The sequence below is a fragment of the Leptonychotes weddellii genome, chromosome 6 (genome assembly GCF_054177405.1).
Source record: "Leptonychotes weddellii isolate Sample4059 chromosome 6, ASM5417740v2, whole genome shotgun sequence".
NCBI lineage: Eukaryota > Metazoa > Chordata > Mammalia > Carnivora > Phocidae > Leptonychotes > Leptonychotes weddellii.
In genome coordinates this window covers 6924888-6944610 of record NC_138374.1, presented here as the reverse complement: position 1 = coordinate 6944610, position 19723 = coordinate 6924888, and the positions used below count along the sequence as shown (strand labels likewise).

The 19723-nt window shown below is 50.4% G+C and overlaps 1 protein-coding gene across 1 annotated transcript; it reads right to left on the bottom strand.

The window, feature by feature from the left end:
• Positions 1-370: 370 nt before the first annotated feature.
• Positions 371-5214, bottom strand: NKX1-2 (NK1 homeobox 2). The gene is made up of 2 exons (XM_031019796.2): positions 4964-5214; positions 371-3342 (listed from the first exon to the last, which is right to left on the bottom strand). Exons 1-2 carry the CDS (start codon positions 5175-5177, stop codon positions 2612-2614), a joined length of 945 nt encoding a protein of 314 aa, XP_030875656.2. The 5' UTR covers positions 5178-5214; the 3' UTR covers positions 371-2611.
• Between the last annotated feature and the right edge of the window lie 14509 nt (positions 5215-19723).

The following is a 19723-nucleotide window of genomic DNA, read 5'->3' as shown; positions in this document are numbered from 1 at the left end:
AAATCTTAAAAAAAAAAAAAAAGAATTTGTAACATAAGTCTAGGAAGTTAATGTCCTAAAAATCTGGTACTTAGGGGTTGATCTAATTTGTAGCCACTAACAAAATTCTGTAAGCTACTTCACTTTTGCTGTGAAAATGGCCCTGTGTGTTTGTAGATACTGCCTGCTAGCATGGCCACTGTGTGTCTATCCAGCATGGGCTTGGAAAAGTATCTAGCATGGCATGAGAAAGTCATGTTAGGGTAGAAATACCCTCTATTTGTGGAGACTAGCTGGTGGGGGGAGGGAGACACATCTATACAAACTCCGATAATTATAAAATTAGTTAAAAACTCTGCTAATAGAGAACAAGAAATAGTTAAATGAGAAATCATTACAAAAAGGATTTATTAGACAAACACATCAATCGATTGAGTCTAAGGATTTGGTCGGAAAGCCACTGGGCCTTTCAAAGCAGCAGAAGTCCAAAGTCACACACTTGGAGCATTACTCTGCCACAATATGTAGAAACCACAAAGGTCAGGAATGATAGCACTCCATGCTAGTCCACAGACAGATAAGCCTCCCGCCTCCCTTCCTAGTCCCTCTCTTCTGCTGGAGTCTTCTGTGATGCTGGTACCTGAGAGAGACGAAATGTTCCCCACATCTTACAGAAATTCAGCTTCTTGTTACAGATCTTGACTCTGGGCACTTGAACTGCCTGTTCATGACACATGGGATGTTGCTTTTCAAAAACCAAAGAACAGTTGCTGAGGGAGTGTTTCTCAATAGGTAAAGTGAATAAAACATTCTCAACTACAGTAACTGCATTTTTAATCTCATCTGGCATCAACTGTCTTTTAGAAAGTTACAATGCAGTTGTCTGGGGACACTCTTCTTTAACGTAGAAGGAAACAAGTAATTAGCACATCATATGTAATTAAAGGATACCCATTCTCAAATCTTGTAAGCATCTGGTGAATACGAAGTTTTCATTTAATTTGGCAGAAGGTGGGATATTTTCTATCATTCCTGATAATAACAGAACTAGACATTTCAAAATTATAATATCATGAGTTCATGACACCAAACTGGGCTTGCTTTATCAGAAGACTTTGATCGTTAAATTTAATTGTTAATGGCACAGACTATCAAAAAATAGCAAACAGTATGGTATCCGTGTAGATATCAGCCGACCTCAAGTAACAAAGGTAAGAATGAAATAGACATGACCTGGCTGGGAACCTCGGGGTTTCTGAGATATGAACTCCAAACATATCACATAGAAGACTAAAGGCAGTATTCCAAATAAATCTGGCATGAGAACTTTATAGAATAATTTTTTCAGGGACATAATAAAAGTAGCAGTTGGAACTAAGGGCCATACAGTAAGTTCCCACGGTTGAATTCATTATGGGAATGTTTTTGCTTGGATAAAACATTGCCTAAATGACAGTCCTCCTTTAGCCCAAGAACTACTTCCTTCACACCCTTGACAACCTCTTGCACGTTGTGCCATCCCGGAGTCTGTTGGGAACAAGAATGGCTCTAGATGAAGCTCTAACAATGTTGAGTTTGTGCCTTTAAAAAATAGTCCAATTTATGACTGTCGTGTGTACTGGGGGAGCTGTCCTTTCCCAGCTCTGTTCACTATTTGGGAGCCTAGGAAATGCCAGGACAGACCAATGAGAGTATCAAACACTGCCTCAGGCATAAACTTCAAGATTTTAGTTGAACCATTGGTCCCTTCATTATCAATTTTAAGCACGTGAGGCCATTGCCTGTTGGTCAAAGCTGCTCTCAAAAACCTGCAAGACAGCCGAACCGCGCCTGCGTCAGCAGCTAAGTCTAACCACAAAGCCTAGCAGAAACTTCTGGTCTTCTCAGAAAAGTAAGATACCTATTCTCTCAGGAACAGCCTGTGGGGGTCTGTTTGGAACAAGAACTGCGCTCAAGTCTTAATCTTAAATGAAGATCTAAAAATGTGCAGTTTTGTGCATTTAAAAATAGTCCATTTCACAGCGGCAGTGTGTGCTCGTGGACTCAGCTCGTTCAGTATCTGGGAGGAATCACTGGGTTTGGGCCAATAACCAAGTATGAAAAGGGAACCAATACGCTCCGAAAGGGGGAAGCTGCTTACCCTCTGAGTGAGCTAAAATGTTCGAAGAAGATTCCATCCTAAGTGTGAGCGACCGGGCAGGCAGGGCAGGAAGTCTTGGCTTCCTGGCATCTCCATCCCCGCAGCCGTGGGACACCCAGACCCTCGGAGGGAGCCCTTGGACGGAACTGAGCCTGACCGGAAGTGAAGAGCCAGGGTCAGACACCGGAAGCGTTGAGGACAGCCTTCACTCCGGACACTTTTAAAGACGGCAGATCCCTGACCCCCTCTGTGGACCGCGTGGATTCAGGGGGTCTTCGCGGCGGGAAGGGGCGCGGCTGGAGCGGGCGGGCAGCCTCTCCCTGCTCTCTGGTGACGCCTCGCGACAGCTGGAAAGGAAGGGGCGCGCAGACACCCGCTCACCACGAGGGGGCGGTCCCTGCGCGTCGGCGCCCCTCAGTGGAATGGGGAAACCCGCGACCACGCCAATCACTCGTGAGTCCCAACGAAGTGGACCCCCGAGAAGCTCCGGGTTCATAGGTGCGGAGCGTAGAAAGGGGTCAGGTAGGAGGGCCCGAGGAAGGACGCAAAGGGGCCCGCGGCGGCTGCGGCCATGGGCGGGAAGGAGGTGGCGGCCGGAAAGAGGACGTTGGCCGCCGAGTAGGAGGGGAAAGTCTGGAAAGGCAGTGCGCCCGGGCCCGGGGGTCCGGGACTGCCCCCCGCGCCGCCGCCGCCCGCTCCAGCGGCCGTCCCGGGGGCCCCGGGCTGGGGCGCGCCGCTCCCCGCCTGCGCCGCACCGTCGGCGCCGGGGTTCTGCTTCTTCCACTTGGTCCTGCGGTTCTGGAACCAGATTTTAACCTGCGTCTCAGTGAGGCTGAGCGACAGCGCGAGGTTCAGGCGCTCACACACCGACAGGTAGCGCGTGGCCCGGAACTTGTTCTCCAAAGCCACCAGCTGCTCATAGGTGAAGGCGGTGCGCGCGCGCCTCGGCTTGGCGCAGCGGGGCTCGGCGCGCCGGCGCCGGGGCCGCGGGGAGCCGGGCGAACCCGGGGAGCCCGCGAGCCCGCGGGTGCCCCGCTCCCCCGTCGCCAACGCCGCCTCCCGGGACTCGGGGGAGCGCGCCGGGTCCGCTTGCAGGCGCGCAGCGCGCTCCAGCGGCCGCCGCTGGCCCGCGTCCTCGGCTTCCTCCTCCTCCTCCTCCTCCGCCTCCTCGGCCTCCGAGCCCTCCAAGGGGGACGACGCTCCCGCGCCGCGATCCTCAGCATCTAGTGGAGAAGGAGAGGGTGACCAGAAGCCCGGAACGACCCAGCCCCTCCGGGTCGCCAGACCCCCTCCTCCTCTTCCCCAGAGTCCCTAGCTCTGCCTCTCCCCCGCATCTCGCTCCCCCCACCACCCCGCGATCACACATACTCGCAAGCCCTTCCCAGGAGTTGGGGTTTAGGCGTGCGGTGTCCTCTTGCCCTTTACTCATTTGCTATCTAGTTGACGTCCAAGAAATGAATTTTGAATGAATGAATGACAACCCCCATTAAGAAAATATAATGACCATATTGGACAGTATTGGGCGGGTAGGATCACTGTACATTGAGACATCGAGATGTCAAGCGCGTTTAAGGCTCTGTCTCCATAGTCCCTAGAAACCTATTTTGGTCTGGAACTCCTAGCAATTAAAAAAGAAGTTATTGAGCTCCCTCGCCCCCCCCCCCAAAGTGAAATTCCCTCTTTCCCATCTTCTCTCTCCTGCCGTGTTAATAGAGTTTCAGATTTGTGCGGGACCGGATCGATAGATGTCATCTATTAAAGGTAAGTTTTAATCGAACAATATTAGGATCAGTCAGGGAAAGGGGGTTTGAAGTCGGTACCTGCAAGCTGCGGGCAGGAGATATGCAGACGCCAGTAATAGAATATCGATCACGGCTGTGGGGGGAGGGGAGAGCGGCCCCTCCGAGGGGCGATCCAAACAATTACCAGGCGGACTACCCGGGCCCAAGCACAGCCGCCAGAGGCTCCCCGAGCCCCAATCACTGCCAAACTTGGGGAGGAGAAGCGGGGGTCTGTGCCGCATCCAGCCTCTCTCGGACTTGCGCCTCTGACTCGGCGTCCCTCCAGGGAACCTCCTGCCCACGCTCCACCCAGCACGGATCCTGCTGTCTTTTGTCCGTCTTTCCAGACACAAACTCTCCCAGACCCCTCATCAGGTGCCCGCCAGAGTTAGGAGTAAGTGAAAAAACCTTTCGAGGAGAAAGGACCAAAGGCCTCCCATTACCCCGCCCCTCCCCTGCTCCCGCCCCAGTCAACGACTGGGTCTGGGGAGAGAGAGCAGAGCGCGTGGGGCAGCGGAATCTCTGCAGGTGTCGAGATGGTTGGAAGTAGGCACTAGGTGCGTAAACCTGACTTCGCACTCCCTTCCAGACACCGACACATGATTTAGCCTCAGCTTCCTCGTCCATAAAATGGGGGCAGTATTCATCATGTTGTCTACCTCGCCGTTTTCCTTTTATCTGTGGTCTAGGCCCTGGCACGTGGTGGGTGCGTTATATGCCCGATAAATGAATGAGCCTGGATAAGGTGGACGTTGGCTGTTTAGTTTCCACTGCGAGCAAAACAGAGCTGTGGTGCTTAGTGGTTTGGCCGGTGAGCAGGGACGGCCTTTGGGAGGCAAATCCCAGACCCAGGATGCTGGGGGCCTCTTTTCTGCCTCAATTCATTTCCAACACAGAGACAAGGCAACGCTTTGCACTTCGTCCTGTGAGCCTTCTCCCTTTGGTGAAGGCTCCGCTAACGGCCACTCACTCGGTCCCTGGTTGTCCACCCACCTCCCAGCCACCCCATCGCATCATCTGGGCTGGGGCTTCCCGAGACCCGGGGGCCGCTTCGCATCCTTACCAGAGGTCTCCCGCTGCCGAGTTGAGTCCCCTGGGCTGGCGTCCTTCCCCGCTTCGGCCTCTGCCAAACTTTTCTTGGCTTCCCGGGGAGCAGGGCGCACGGCCGGGAGCGCAGCGCGGGTGAATTTCTGCGGATCCAGGATGTCCAGGACAGAGAAGGAGATCTTGTGGTGGGAGGGAGCCGCCTTGGCCCCGCCGTCCTGCCATGCCAGCATGCCCGCCGCCCACGGGCCCGAGGCCGGCGGCGCGGGGTCCGGGATGGCCGCGCTCTGGCTTGCCTTCGGCTGTGGCCGGGCCGCAGCTCTCCAGCCAGTAGGAGGGTCGGGGCGGCCAAGTGGATCTGGGGAGGGGCATGCGGAGGCGGGGCTGGGAGAGAGCCGCAGGGGCGCTGCACCCGGATTGGCACTTGCGCGGCCCAGACCCCCGCCACGTGCAGAGCGCGCTCGCAGCGGCCCCAAGACTGCCCTGCACCGCGCCGGGGCAGCTCGCCTCGGCTCGGGGGCGCCTGCGTGAGCCCGGTGCGCGCGCCCGCCCATACACCGCCGCCGGCTCCGCGCGCCTCTGCCCGACCCACGGGGACTCCGGATGTGCGCGAGCGAGGGATCGCGGGACCATTCCATCCTGGGGATCCCCTCCCCCCCATACACACACTGATTTGGGCTTCGGTTTGTGACTTTTCCCCGGTGACTTTGAATTGGGGATATAATTGAGGCCAGCAGTGATTACTTGAAGGCAACGCTCCGCACATCTCCTGCCCCGCCAGGGAATCACAGTGATGGTCTCAGGCCTGGTCACCTCAGATTTAAAAGCTCTAGTGTTCCCACAATTTACAGTTTACAAAGCCCCTGGGCTTGCGCGATCTCACTTGGTTCTCCGAGCATCCCTGTGAGGAGGGAGTGGCCTGGCAACACTATCATCCCCATTTAAAGATAAGGAAATTGAGATTCCAAGGTGAGAAGTCCGTTGCCCAAGGTTACTGTTGACTGGTGACAGCGGCCGGATTCAAACCGAGAGGTCTTCTTTTCCCGGGCCAGTACCCTCTCCAGGATATCCTGCCATGTCAGAAATGGAGGAGGAGAATCCTGCCCTGAGTCCGAGGCTTTCCGTTCTGCCCAGAGCCGGAGCCTAGCGGCGCCGGGTCACAGAAGAGCAGGGGTTTGGGGGAGAGGTCCGAGCCCCCGCTAGGGTGTCCCGCCGCTTTTGGGAACCTTGGCGGGTTGCGGGCTCAGAGCCAGGTGAGATGAGCCTGGCTCGCTGAGCCGCCAAGCACAGCCCTGATGCCCTTCAGTCCTTCCTCACAGTCACAGATTCAATCATGTGCAACAGAAATTGGGTCTCTGGGACCCAGGTTGCATCTTTGACCCCCCCCCCCCCCATCCCCTTCTAGTCCCAAGAAGAAGGGGGAAAAAAAAAAAGTTAAAAGATGCTTGTCTGGTTTGAATGTAAAGTCAGAGAACAGATAATCGAGCGGGCTCCCATCTGCCCCGCCAAGTCCCCTGGAATGATGAACATCAGTCCTTGGGGGAAACTTCCACCAGCCAGACCCATCTTAACATTCCTTCTCCTTTTGTCGCTTGGGGAGTAGTCTGTGAGCAGTAAGCATTTACCCCAGCAGCAAATTCTGAGGCTTCTTCTACCCCTCTGCCCAGAACCACTTCCAATTCGGCTGTTCCTTTCTTCCCTGACCCATGGGGCTTCCAAACAATGACTTGGCAATTAATATTGTCCGAGAAGGTAGCTGTAGGAAGAGGAGGAGAAACTCGCTCATTAAAGTGGAGGGGTGGGTGGGGCGCTGTTAATCCCATCAGTTATGGAAGGGAAGACCCTACGCGCCGGTTCCTTGTAGCTTTTCTCATTCAAACCTGTGGCCCCTCCCAGAGGCGGCCCCTGTATTCCCTGCCGACTTTAAAGCCCTGCCGAAATTCAAACCCGCTCTAGTCCTAAAGCTCTGATGGATTGTGCTTTTACAGGAAAGCAGGAAGGGAAGTGCCCTGCCCGAGCCCCTGGCCCACCTCCCACCAGAGGGAATGCACGCCCTGTGAAAACCAAAGAAAAGGTGACCCTGGAACTAAACGGTGGCACCCAGGAAGCTGGATTGCAAATCAGAGAACCTTCCGGAACACATACTGATAGGGTACTTGGCTTTCTGTTTTGACAACTCTTTCTCACCCAGATCTCACTTGATTTTTTTTTTTTTAATTTCCCTTTCTCCTTCCCTCCCCATATTGAGCTCACCCATATTGAGCTCACCCTCCTGTTACTTTTTTCCCCGCGCACATTCATATTTCTTCCACATTTGGGTTCTTCAGAGTAGAAATAGATCTCCCTAAGGTAGCTCCAGAAGGGATATTTGTGGCCTCCCACGATGGGTCTTTTCTGTTCTGTTAGCAATCTTGCAGCCATTTTCCTCCGGAAGGTGGGCTGACATTCCAGAGGCGCCCTATACCCAAGCCAGGGAGACAGGGAAGGCTGCAGACAGCCAAGAGCAGCCCCAATCTGGGTCATTTTCATTTCGCTTTATAAATTGCCTCAAAAAAATTTTGTTTAAAGGATATGAATCACCTTTCCTTTGAAGTCGACAGGTGTTAAATATAGAAAAGGAGCAGCAAAGGGAGAAGCAACAAATTGGAGACAAAGACAAGAGCATATAAAGGCCACGTTTTTTAAGACTCAATCTTAAGAACTTCTTTTGGTTCTTTTTAATTGTTCTCGTCCTTTATTTTTGTCCCCTCTATTTCTGATACGCGTGCTCAGTACAGTACTACAGGTTACCGTGTGTGGCTTCTGGAAATAGATGACGCAGAAGAAACAGCGTAGTGTCTCCCATCAACATTGAAGGGATAGAAAATGCTCCCTTTGACTCACCCAACTCAGAAGTCCCCCACCCAACAAACAGGCAAAATTCCTCAATTTGGTGAGGGGAGGCGGGCCTTAGGGAATTGTCTTTCTGGCCACCTGCTTTGTAAATGACCAGGAGCTAGTGAGACCTCCGATAGGTACACTTTGGTCTTGTGTTCACTCACTAACATCCTCCCACATGTATTTATACCTGAGGTGTTCCTATATCCAGCAAGCCACCTTCCCTCTGTGCATGGAGTTGGTTTGTTTTTCCAACGTGGGCATTAAAATTCTGCCTGAGTGCTGTCTTTAAATTGCTTTGATGCTAGGTGGGTTCCAACCCTGACCTGTCCTGATGGCAAGTGATGGCTGTAACAAGCTCAGGATCAATATTCATAGCGGGTGTCCTGGGCTGATAACACTATCCAAGACAATGTTCACTATCAGTGCAGACAGCTGAGATATTGCGCCATTAGGGATGTTGTGTTAAATAACCTGATCCATTTCTGGGGCTATTTAATGAATTTCACAGTTTAGATAGTATCTTTAAGGAGAAGGCAAAGGCTATTCCAGAGGCACTGATGCAAATCGATGGTGCCAAGCTTCCCAAGCTATTCCACAAACAAAGTGGCCTATAATTCCAGCACAGCCTTGAAGAGCTGCTGCCCAAGACATGAACAGTGTGAACACGGAAAGAATTTGCTGTTTATGCAGAGGGAGAGCAATATTATGAGCCGTGTCAAAGCACCTTAGATAAAATCTTATGTTCCTGAAATAAAATAAACAAATTCTCTAGGTAAAACCCTGCAGTTTGAGCCAGCCCCCTGGGGAGGACATAGATGCGAAAGAGACAGCTTCATAAGGCACAGCTTGGTGACAAAGGGAGAGAAGTCAACTGCAGGGATAGCCGTGTGGGCAACCCCATTATTCACGACATTAGCCAGCTTTCCCCAAGATGTATTTCAATTCAAAAACAGGTCTGCAAAATGGGAAGGGGGAAGGTGCTGGATTGTAAAAGGCAACTAGTGATCCTAGCAGAATCAGGTGTTAATGTTTACTTGACTCTACACCCCTGTTGCCCGGGAGAGTTCATTTACAATTAAAGGCTAGCATTTACAGTTTACCACCAGGGCTTTGAACTCTGGCTGCCAAGCCGAGCAAGTATTCCTTTTAAAAACCCACCTCGGAGGCTTTGATTTGTGAAAGCTCAAAAGGTAGCCTTCCCACCAAACCCCACTGCAGCCAAAAGAAAAGTGGGTACTCAACATATTTTGCTTTAAGAAATCAGCATTTCTTCTTGGAAATCAACAGGTTAAAAAAAAAAATCAACTTTTTTTTTTTTAAAATCAACTTCTTTATCTCAGAAATGTTGAGGAAGCATCAAAGAAGGGGATAAAGCAGCAGTTATATTGGTTAGTTGAATACATGTTAATTGCTTCTGATAATGACAATTAATATGAATAATAGCTGTTCTTTTTGAGGAACTTGCTCTGGACCAGGCGCTCGGCCAGGCTCTTTGCTCATTTTGGTTACTTCATTCAATCCTTCCCAAACCCACAAAGCAGGCATTGTTACTCTCCCCAATTTGCCCACGCCCCCAGCGCTAGGAGGTGGTGAAGCTGAGATCTGAACCCAAGCAGTGAGATTTCAGAACCTGCTTTGGGAAAGTTCTGATCAAGGAATCACCTTCCGGCCCCAGGGTGAAATCTAATCATAGACATTTACGGAATGGTTTTCCTTCAAAGTTACACCGAGGGCTGGGATGCATAAGAGGACCTGCCGGAAAATAAGTGAGCCCACCACTTCTTGGGGCGGGGGGTACCATGGTGCCCTTTTGGGGATCCAGCTCTGGCAGCTCTTACGTTCCGTGTTTTCTAATGTTTTAAGATATTCCCAGGAGGAGCCCAAGACAAGGGAATTGCCAGGCAAACCAAATTGCTCTGGGCATCTGGAAAAGTAGAGACGTAATTGGAAGAAGGAGAATGGAAGGAAAAATGCCAAATGACAAGCTGAGGACATATGGGGAGAGAACTGGTGAGGGACAAGGCCAGAAGGAGCAGGGACACGAGTGCAGTGTGGGCTGTTGCTGACTGTGACCATCGAATGCCATGTTAAAGCCTTTCCCAAGGGAGGCACATGAAGAATAAAGACAAGGAAGCAAGGTGGGACTTTGCAAGTACATGAAGCACCTGCTTCCCTGTTGAATGGAGGTAAGTATGATCCGTCATTTTTAGGCAGTCTCCTGCAAGGTAGGTGTCAAAGCCCTCTGTTCCCCACATCTGTGTTTAAATTTCATGCCTTCAGAGTCTTTTCCCTGGTCTCCCTGCCTCCGGCCTTGCCGCCTCCGCAGGCTCTTCACCTCGCGTGGGTGTGCAAGCTCCAGCCCTCAGAGGGCCAGGCCTGGCCTAGAGGAGCAACACCAGCTGGAATGCCGGTGTCCTATGACAAGGGGATGCTGATGCTCCACCTGGAGGATGACGACCTTGTAGGAATGCTGATCAGAGCTGCCAGATCTCCATACTGCCCCAAAGTAGCTGGGAAGCTGCATTCGTATGTGGTAAGTCCAAAGTTTTAAATGCTGGCAACCGATTCAAAATGTTGAAAAAAGCCCATCAGAAACATGTCTGTGGGGGCGCCTGGGTGGCTCAGTCAGCTAAGCATCCGACTCTTGGTTTCGGCTCAGGTTGTGATCTCAGGGTCCCCCTGGGATCCAGCCTTGCATTGAGCCTCATGCTCAGTGGGGAGTCTGCTTGAGGATTCTCTCTCTCTCCCTCTGCCCCTGACCGCTCGCTCTCTCTCAAATAATCTTTAAAAATAGAACGTGTCTGTGGGTCCCAAGTCTGTCACCTCCACTGTGCTCATGCCAAGTGACCTCACCTGATTCACTGCTCATGGCATTTCCATGGCTACTGTGATCCACAGGGTGAAGACAAAATGCCTTAGCTCCAAATATGAGGTTCTTCACGATCCAACCCCCACTGTTTGGGCAGCTTTGGTCCCTGGACTGAGATGTTCCGTGTCAGATGTGTGTGGGTTAGAAGGCAGGGCCCATGCACCCTGCTGTCTCAGAGACTTTGCCCAGCCTCTGGGTCCTGGTGAGTGGGCAGTGGGCCAGGCTGGTGGGGGGCGGGGAGAACCCCAAACCCTTGGGCTGGCCCATTCCTGGGCTGCCCAAAGCAGTCAGCTTAACCAGTGAGCTGGACCAGTCAGACCCCAGGAGTCTGATCAAGACCCACGGGCATGTTTCCTGCCCATGGTGGGTGGTTGAGCTCACTGGGCGAGAAATATGGAGATGGGGTGACTGTTATGGGGCCACATGAGCACAGAAGTAATGAGGAAGTAGATCTTGGCAAGAGCTGGGGAGCAAAACAGAACAGATGTGCAGAGCAAAGCAGGGAAGCTATGATAGGCACAGGCAGATGGGTGAGCACCAGCGGCTGTCTGAGCTCCATTCTTCCAGAGGCCGGCTGTGAGGCTGCTTCTGGATTCCCGGTGAGCCTCTGTGCATCCTTACAAACCTTCCTCCTCACTTTGATGGGAGCCACCCTCATTAGTCAGGGTTCTGCAGGGGGCCAGTGCCGATAGGCTGTATGGATACAGAGACAGAGAGAGAGAGATACATTGAGATATGGAGAATTTTTGTTTTTTAAAGATTTTATTTATTTATTTGACAGAGAGAGACACAGCAAGAGAGCAGTGGGAGTGGGAGAGGGAGAAGCAGGCTTCCCGACGAGCGAGGAGCCCGATGTGGGGCTCGATCCCAGAACCCTGGGATCATGACCTGAGCCGAAGGCAGACGCTTAATGACTGAGCCACACAGGCGCCCTGAGATATGGAGATTTTTTAAATAAGGAAGTGGTTCATGCAGTTATGAAGGCTGGCAAGTCCCAAGATCCGCAGAATGTGTGGGCAAGCCGGAGACCCACGAGAGCCGATGGTGTAGTTCTGGTCTGAACGCCGGCAGGCTCAAGCCTCCGGCAGCGCGGCTGTTGCAGTTTGAGTCTGAAGGCAGGAAAGAAGCCATTGTCTCAGAGTGAAGGCTGTCAGGCAGGCAGGACTCTCCCCTACCTGGAGGAGGTCAGCCTTTGGGCTCTACTTAGGCCTTCAACTGATTGGATGAGGCCCACCCATACTGGGGCAGGCAATCTGCTTTACTCCATCTACCAATTGCAATGTTTATATCACCTAAAAACCACCTCACAGACACACCAAGAGTAATGTTTGACCAAATATCTTGGCACCTCGAGACCTAGTCAAGTTGATATACAAAATGAACCATTACACACCCTGAGAGGGGCTCTCGTCCTGGCAACGAGAGGAACCCTGGGTAGAACTCGCTCTCACACCTGTGTGTGTCGCTCCAGCAATGTTCTCTCCATTCCACACCCGCCAAGGAGCCTGCTTTCAGCTTCAGGTCTCCTGGGTTCAAGTGCTCCTTCCTCTGGGAGGCCTTCCCTGCCCTGCCCAGGCTGACCCCGACACTCCTTCCCACAGGGTGCCCAGCCTTCCGGCCAGCCTTGGTAGGCATCGCTTGCTTTTGCCTGATCAGCATCCTCGCCCCTTTTCTGGCATCGGTAGTTTGACTTTGCTCAGGTCACCCCACCTCACTGCCCTTCCTATGTGGGACTGCCAAGCAGGGCGCCACCTTGCCCTGGCAATTGGGTGGGAGTGGGCTCCTGCAGGACTGCTCAGGCTCTCTCCCCTGGGAATCTGAGGCAGTGTGACACTGAGCTGCGGCTGCTTGATCTCAGTAGTAATGCCTGAAAGAAGTCATCTGCTAATTCTCACTCTGGAGCTGATGGTTCTAGTACTTTCTGAGGTCTGGTAATCCAGCATTTTCTTTGATTCTGTAAATCGTCTTACAGCCTTCCCAACACATTCAGTGTGCCCCCTTGCATTTTGGGATTCAGTTAGCCAGGGTCCAGGAATGCTGATTGGCACAGCTTTTGTCATACTGTATGGGGGACAGACTGTCTAGTCCTTGGTCTTTCCTAAAGTTGGAACCCACACTGGGGAGCCTGGGTGGCTCAGTCAGTTGCATGTCTGACTCTTGATTTAGGCTTGGGTCATGATCTCAGGGTCGTGGGATCAAGCCCCTCATCGAGCTCTGCACTTAGCGGAGAGTCTGCTTGAGAGTCTCTCTCTCCCTCTGCCCGTGCCCCCACTCTCACTCTCTCTCTCAAATAAATAAATCAATCTTAAAAAAAAAAAGTTGGGGCCCAGCATTTGCCTCTGGTGTGCTCATTAACACGCTGGCATTTAGCAGATTGAAGATTGCAAAGGAATAAATGGTGGCCCAGTAGCATAAACCCAAAGCTCTATAGTCTGATTAAGAGGGATTGGAAACCCCATACCTTCAGAGCTGGTACAGGCTATGCTGAAAATAACAATATGATCCAGAAGTGTTTAGAAACGCATATGGGTTCATAATGGATCCTCCTTCCTCCCATGCACTTGTGGAACAACTTTTATGCTTTTAAGCAGGCCACGTATGCTGGGCAACCACGCCCTTCGCAGAAGAAAACTGTCAGGGTAGAAGGGATGGGAGGGACGAGATTACTTTATCTCTCTCACCCGGCTTCAGGTTAGCAGCGCCTTTACTCCTTCCCTGAAGGCCACAGGTTCCCCAGCTGCGGGTCTCGTGCGGCTGGAGTAAGAACTCATCAGGCCTTCCGCTGCTGAGTACAGATTTTTGCTCTTTCCCTTACTCCCGCCCACACCTTTGGGAGTAATCCCTTCGGTACAACGTACCGCATGTGAGTGCCTCAGTGGTCTGCTGCCAGAGCCTCATAATTCAGTGTACTTATTTAAAACTGCTAACTCCCCGCTCTTTGTACAAACAGGGAGCATGTCTCCATGGCCAAAGAGATGCCGAAGAAATATGGCAATCCTGGGAAACTATCACACACTGTGCGTCCTCTCCCACACACCTTTACCCGAGTTGCTCAAACGCATTAGAGCTGACAGCCTGAGCCTCACCTCCTTGTCTGCTAGGAGATCCTGCCAGGCAGTGACAGGAGGGAGGCAGGAACCAACTGATGAGCATCATTTACAGCCTGTCCAATCAGTACCTCTACTAACAATATGCACATACGTGGGCAATGTCTTGGACATGTTCCTCTACAAAGTGATCTCTTTTTAGGAAAAGAAAAAAAAAAAACCATCACAGGATCATAGACTATCAAAGCTGCCCCATGGATGGGAGGTCATCCTAGAGTCTGGAATCTAGACTTGTTACTTAAAGTATGGTCTGTGGACCAGCAGCAGCTGCCTATCCGAGGGCATGTTAGAAATGCAGAATTGCAGGGCACCTGGTTGGCTTGGTCGGAAGAGCACACAACTCTTGATCTTGGGGTTGTAAGTTTGAGCCCCACATTGGGTGTAGAGATTACTTAAAAAGTAAAATTAGGGGCGCCTGGGTGGCTCAGTCCTTAAGCGTCTGCCTTCAGCTCAGGTCATAATCCCGGGGTCCTGGGATCGAGCCCTGTGTCGGGCTCCCTGCTCGGCAGGAAGCCTGCTTCTCCCTCTCCCACTTCCCCTGCTTGTGTTCCTTCTCTCCATGTCTCTCTCTCTCTGTCAAATAAATAAATAAAATCTTTTTTAAAAATTAAATTAAATTAAATTAAAAAAAAAGAAAAAGAAATGCAGAATCTCTTTTCACCCTGGACCTACTGAATCAGAATATGGATTTTAATAAGTTCCCCCAGGAAATTCACATGTATCTTAAAATTTGAGAAACGTTGATCTAGATCCAGAGACCAGCAGCATCAGCATTGCTTGGGAGCCTGTGAGAAATGCAGGTTCTCAGGCCCATCCCAGACCTCCTCAATCCAAAACTGAGTAAGCCCTCCAGGTGATTTTATTTTATTTTAATTTTATTTATTTTATTTTTTTAAAGATTTTATTTATTTGACAGAGAGAGATACAACGAGAGAGGGAACACAAGCAGGGGGAGTGGGAGAGGGAGAAGCAGGCTTCCCGCGGAGCAGGGAGCCCGATGCGGGGCTCGATCCCAGGACCCTGGGATCATGACCTGAGCCGAAGGCAGACGCTTAACGATTGAGCCACCCAGGCGCCCCCCTCCAGGTGATTTTAATGTACATGAAAATTTGAGAGGCACTTCTCGACCGATGGCTTCTTACTTTCTTTTCTACTATGGCCCACCTCAGTAACACAGAAGACCCCTTGGCCCACCCAGACCTTTCTTGGTCTGGTCTCACTTTCCAGGGGAGACAAACTTTGATAAAAATAGAAGGTTCCTGGGGTGCCTGGGTGTCTCAGTTGGTTAAGCAGCTGCCCTCAGCTCAGGTCATGATCCCAGGGTTCTGGGATCGAGCCCCACGTCAGGCTCCCTGCTCAGTCGGGAGCCTGCTTCTCCCTCTTCCTCTGCCTACTGCTCTGCCTACTTGTGCTTTCTCTCTCTGTCTCTCTGTCAAATAAATAAATAAATTCTTAAAAAAAAAAATAGAAGGTTCCTGTGGGGGACCCTAATTTTGCCTGCGCAGTATCTCTTCCTTCTTTTTCTTATCCACTTGGACTACTTAAACAAAATGCCACAGACTGGGTGGCTTCTACACAACAGAAAACTATTGCTCCCAGTTTTGGAGGCTGGAAGTTCAAGATCAGGGTGCCAGCGCAACAGGGTTTGGTCCAACTTCTTCCAGGTTGCAGACTGCCTGATTTCTTGTAGTGCTGTCACAGGATGGACAGATGAGCTAGCTCCCTGGGTTGCTTTTATCAGGGCATGAATCCCATTCATGAGGACTCCACCCTCATGACCTCATCACTTCCCAAAGGCCCCACCTCCTAATACCATCATGTTAGGCGTAGGATTTCAACATCTGAATTTTCTCGAGGACACAAACTTTTAGACCTTAGCGCTCTTGTAATAGTGCCCTGCTTTTTGCTGGGAGGCTCGCCCTCCCAAATTCCATGTGTGGTAAGACTGTGAATACCAGCCCTGGTAGGGTACCTAGGTCAGGCTGGATCATCATAGTACCACTTCCCTCTGAACACAGACATGAGGAGTTTGGGGGCTCTGATACAAGAGGGCCAGAGTTCTTTCTGGAAGCGTCAGACCAAGTTGAGGAATAAGTTCTTCCCCATGTGGTTCACCTGGGATTCTTTTGGCCTGGAACTGTCACAGCTCTCTCTCCCAGTTGCCTGGAGAAAGCCCAACCACATTGAGAGAGAAGGAAGTCAACCCAAAGATGGGGAAGAGCCAAGAAATGGAGAGTCGGAGAGCCTAGGATATTACCATTTAAGCCTTGGAACCAGCCATGCCTGAAGCCATCAATTGCTGGGCTATCTGGTTATGGGAGCCAAAACATTCCTTTGAAATTTAAGTCATTTGATATTGGGTTTCTGTTACTGCCAACGAAAGAGTCCTAGCTAATACAAGCAAATCTAGAAGGATTATACGACATCTACTATAGTCACAGAAGATTAGATGGATTCACATTGGAGTGGAAATTCAGACATGATTTGTAGACTTATAATTGGAAATATAACAGGCCCGAAGCTCTGCACACTAGAGTGTTAACTGAACTAGCTCTGGCCCAAAAGATATAAACAAGAGTCTATTGGATCAGGATTTTGGGGAAACTTTTGTTTTCTTGGTATAAGGGCAAGACTCAGCTGTCACAGGTCCTTTGCCCTTTTCCTTCCCCTTCTTCTTGCCTGAAATGCAGACATAATGTTTTAGGGATGCAGTAGGCACCTTGAGAGCATGAAGGTGAAAGCCTCATGTTAGGGATAGAAGAGCAGGAGAGGGAAGGAGTCTATTCCCTGATATCCCTGGAAGCTATTGTACCTGCCCAGGCCTGCCTTCCTCTTGACTTCCTGACATATGAGAAATGTATCTCTATTTTGTTGAGCAACTATAGCTGGGTTTCTGTTACACACAGCCAAATGAAACCCTAACTTATATAATGCCTTTCACCCATTATATCCAAAGAAAGGTCACGGACTTTTAGGCTAGGTCCAAGTCCGTCAGTGGTTCAAAATACCATGTTGTCACCTTGGACCAATGTCATTCTTCAGATGAGGAACCTGAGTCCCTGTATTCATTTCCTATTGCTACTGTAACAAATTGCCACAAACGTAGTAGTTTAAAGCGACACAAATTTATTATCTTACAGTTCTAGAGGCAAGAAACCCTAAAATCAAGGTGTCAGCAGGGCTGAATTCCTTCTGGAGGCTTCAGAGGAGAATCCATTTCTTTCCCTTTTCCAGCTTCTAGGGGCTGCCTGCATTTCTTGGCTCAAGGCCCCTTCATATTCAAGGCCGTTTTCGAATCTCTCTCTCTCTCCCTCCCTCTCTCTTTTACTCCCTTCCTTCCTCTCCCTCTCTCTCTCAGCTCTGCTTCTGTTGTCATGTCTCCTCCTCTGACTCTGACTCTCCTGTCTCCCTCTTTCCCTTATAAGGACTCTTGTGATCACACTGAGCCTATTTGGATCATTCGGGATAACTGCCCATTTCAAGGTCCTTAGCTTAATTGCATCTGCAAATGTGCAGGTAAGTGTATACATTCCCGGGCTCTGGAGAGAAGGATGTGGACACCTTCTAGGGACATTATTCTGTCTACCATAATCCTAGATATAGAAAGTGATTTACCCAAGGTCATACACGGCCGGTAGAAGAGGGAGAACCATGGGCAGGCTCCTCACCACTGGCAGAAATGCCCTTGCTTCTCCTCCTTGGCAGGAAGCTACTCTTCAAGGTCCACTTCAGGCTGTCCCTCGGCTCAGAAACCAATGCTGCCTTCTCTGGTTAACAGAGCCCATCCTCTTGGCTGTGTCTAAGTCACTCCTTGGCTTGGCACACATTTAATCGGCAATCTTCAAAGTGTACGTCTTGTTCTCTGTAGTCTTGACTCAAAGGCAAAGATCACACCTTCGACCTTTTTGCATTCCTAGAGCCCTGAGCCCACAAAGTAGCCGTTCAATACATGCATACAGAGCATGATGTTCATGCAGATTACCCAGATTGACTCACTCGGCTCCTGTACCACAGAATCTGGACAGCTAAAAACTGCATTTTCCAGACTCCCCTGCAGCTTGGACTAGGTTCTACCAAGCTAGACATGGTGAAAGCAAGGTAAGTGGTAGCCACAGGTGTAGAGAATCCTTCCAAGGCATGGTGGTGGGTGGATTTGGTTCTTTGGGGCCTGTACTGTCAGGTCCCTGGTAACTTAGGAGCCAAGTTACCCCAGTGGAACAATGCAGTCGGGCATTTCTCATAGCTGCATGGCTCTTGGCTATATGGTACTTGAGCTTGGTTCTCCAGTTCCCGTGGAAATCTGTAAGTTTCTTACTGCCTGTGTAAACCTTTAGTTGGTGTGGTTTCTATTTTCTGCAGCTAAGACCCATGGCTAATATTCTTTTTTTTTAAAGATTTTACTTATTTATTTGAGAGAGAGAATGAGATAGAGACAGAGAGAGCATGAGATGGGGGAGCGTCAGAGGGAGAAGCAGACTCCAGGATCATGACCTGAGCCCAAGGCAGTCGCTTAACCAACTGAGCCACTCAGGCGCCCTAATATTCTTTTTTTTGTTTTGTTTTAAGGTCTAGTATTCTTTTCTCCCTCAACCAGATTGTAAATTCCCAAAGGGCAGGAACTACATTTTACATTCCTCCTGTAAAATCAACAGAGTACAAAATTCCCCAGTAAACTTAGCAATACAATATGCACAATTCATTGAATTGAGTTAAAATTCTAAGATTCTGACAAATTCTATGTCCCGTCTATGACTGAAGAACCTAAAATGAAGTGGCCATTCTAATATGGTCTTTTGATACCTCAAAGCTAAGTCATGCCCAGAGGAGTCTGATTTTTTTCAAGTTTCTTTTTTTTTCAATTTAAAGATTTTTATTTATTTTTTATTTGAGAGAGAAAGATAGTGAGTGAGCAGGAGCACGAGTGTGTGTGGGGAGGGGCAGAGGGAGAGAGACAAGCAGGCCCCCCGTTGAGCAGGGAGCCTCTCGAGGGGCTCCATCCCAGGACCCCAACATAATGACCTGAGCCGAAGGCAGACGCTTAACTGACTGAGCCACCCAGGGTCCCCTCAAGTTTCAATTTAAATACTTGGAAAGGTCAGAGGGGCAGTCAAGGAAACGTCCCCTTTTCTATCAATTTCTATTTATTGCAAAAATGAGGTAACATTAAATGGATTGTAACAATTCATCCAAAATGTCATTGGCCTAACACACTGCAATGTTCCCATTTTCTTCCCAGCCCTATTCCTACGCATCCTTAATTTTGCAGGGCTGTGGTCTACATTACTGCCTGGTAATGTAAAATTTACTAGTTTTGTAGTCTGCTTTCTCATATAACACAAGCAGTTTCCACGTTGTTACCTAGTTTTCATTGTTGGTGGCATAATATTTCTTTCTGTAGCCATGTTACACTTGTTTGCACACCGACTCTTCCTCCAGCTTGTTCTGGCCTGATAGCTTACACTGCACTCACCCGTCTTTAGAATCACTTCCTTAGCATCACTTCCCAGGCGTGGGATTACCCGGCCAATTGGTCTAACTATCTCCATTGCTTTTAGGGCTGTCACACTCTCAGCAAAAGGATGAGGACACCAACGAAGCACTGATCTCTTTAATGTTTGCTGCTTTACAGGCGCCTCCTTGTCTTGATTTGCCTTGCTCTGGTTTTTAGGGAGGTTGACTATTTCCCAGGGGCTTGTTTTTTGCTCTTCCTGCCTTTTGTCCACTGAGCTCTCCTGGGGAGATGGCTCCGACTTCGGGGGCGTGGGACCCGGGAATGGAGAGGCGACAGCCAGGGAGGGGTCCGTGGTTTGCGCCCCGCGGTTCCGGGTTTACACCCGGCCCACCCCGCTGGCCCCGCCCCGCCCCGCCCCGCCGGCCTGCACAGCCCAGGACTACACTTCCCAGGCGCCCCTGCGCGGCGAGC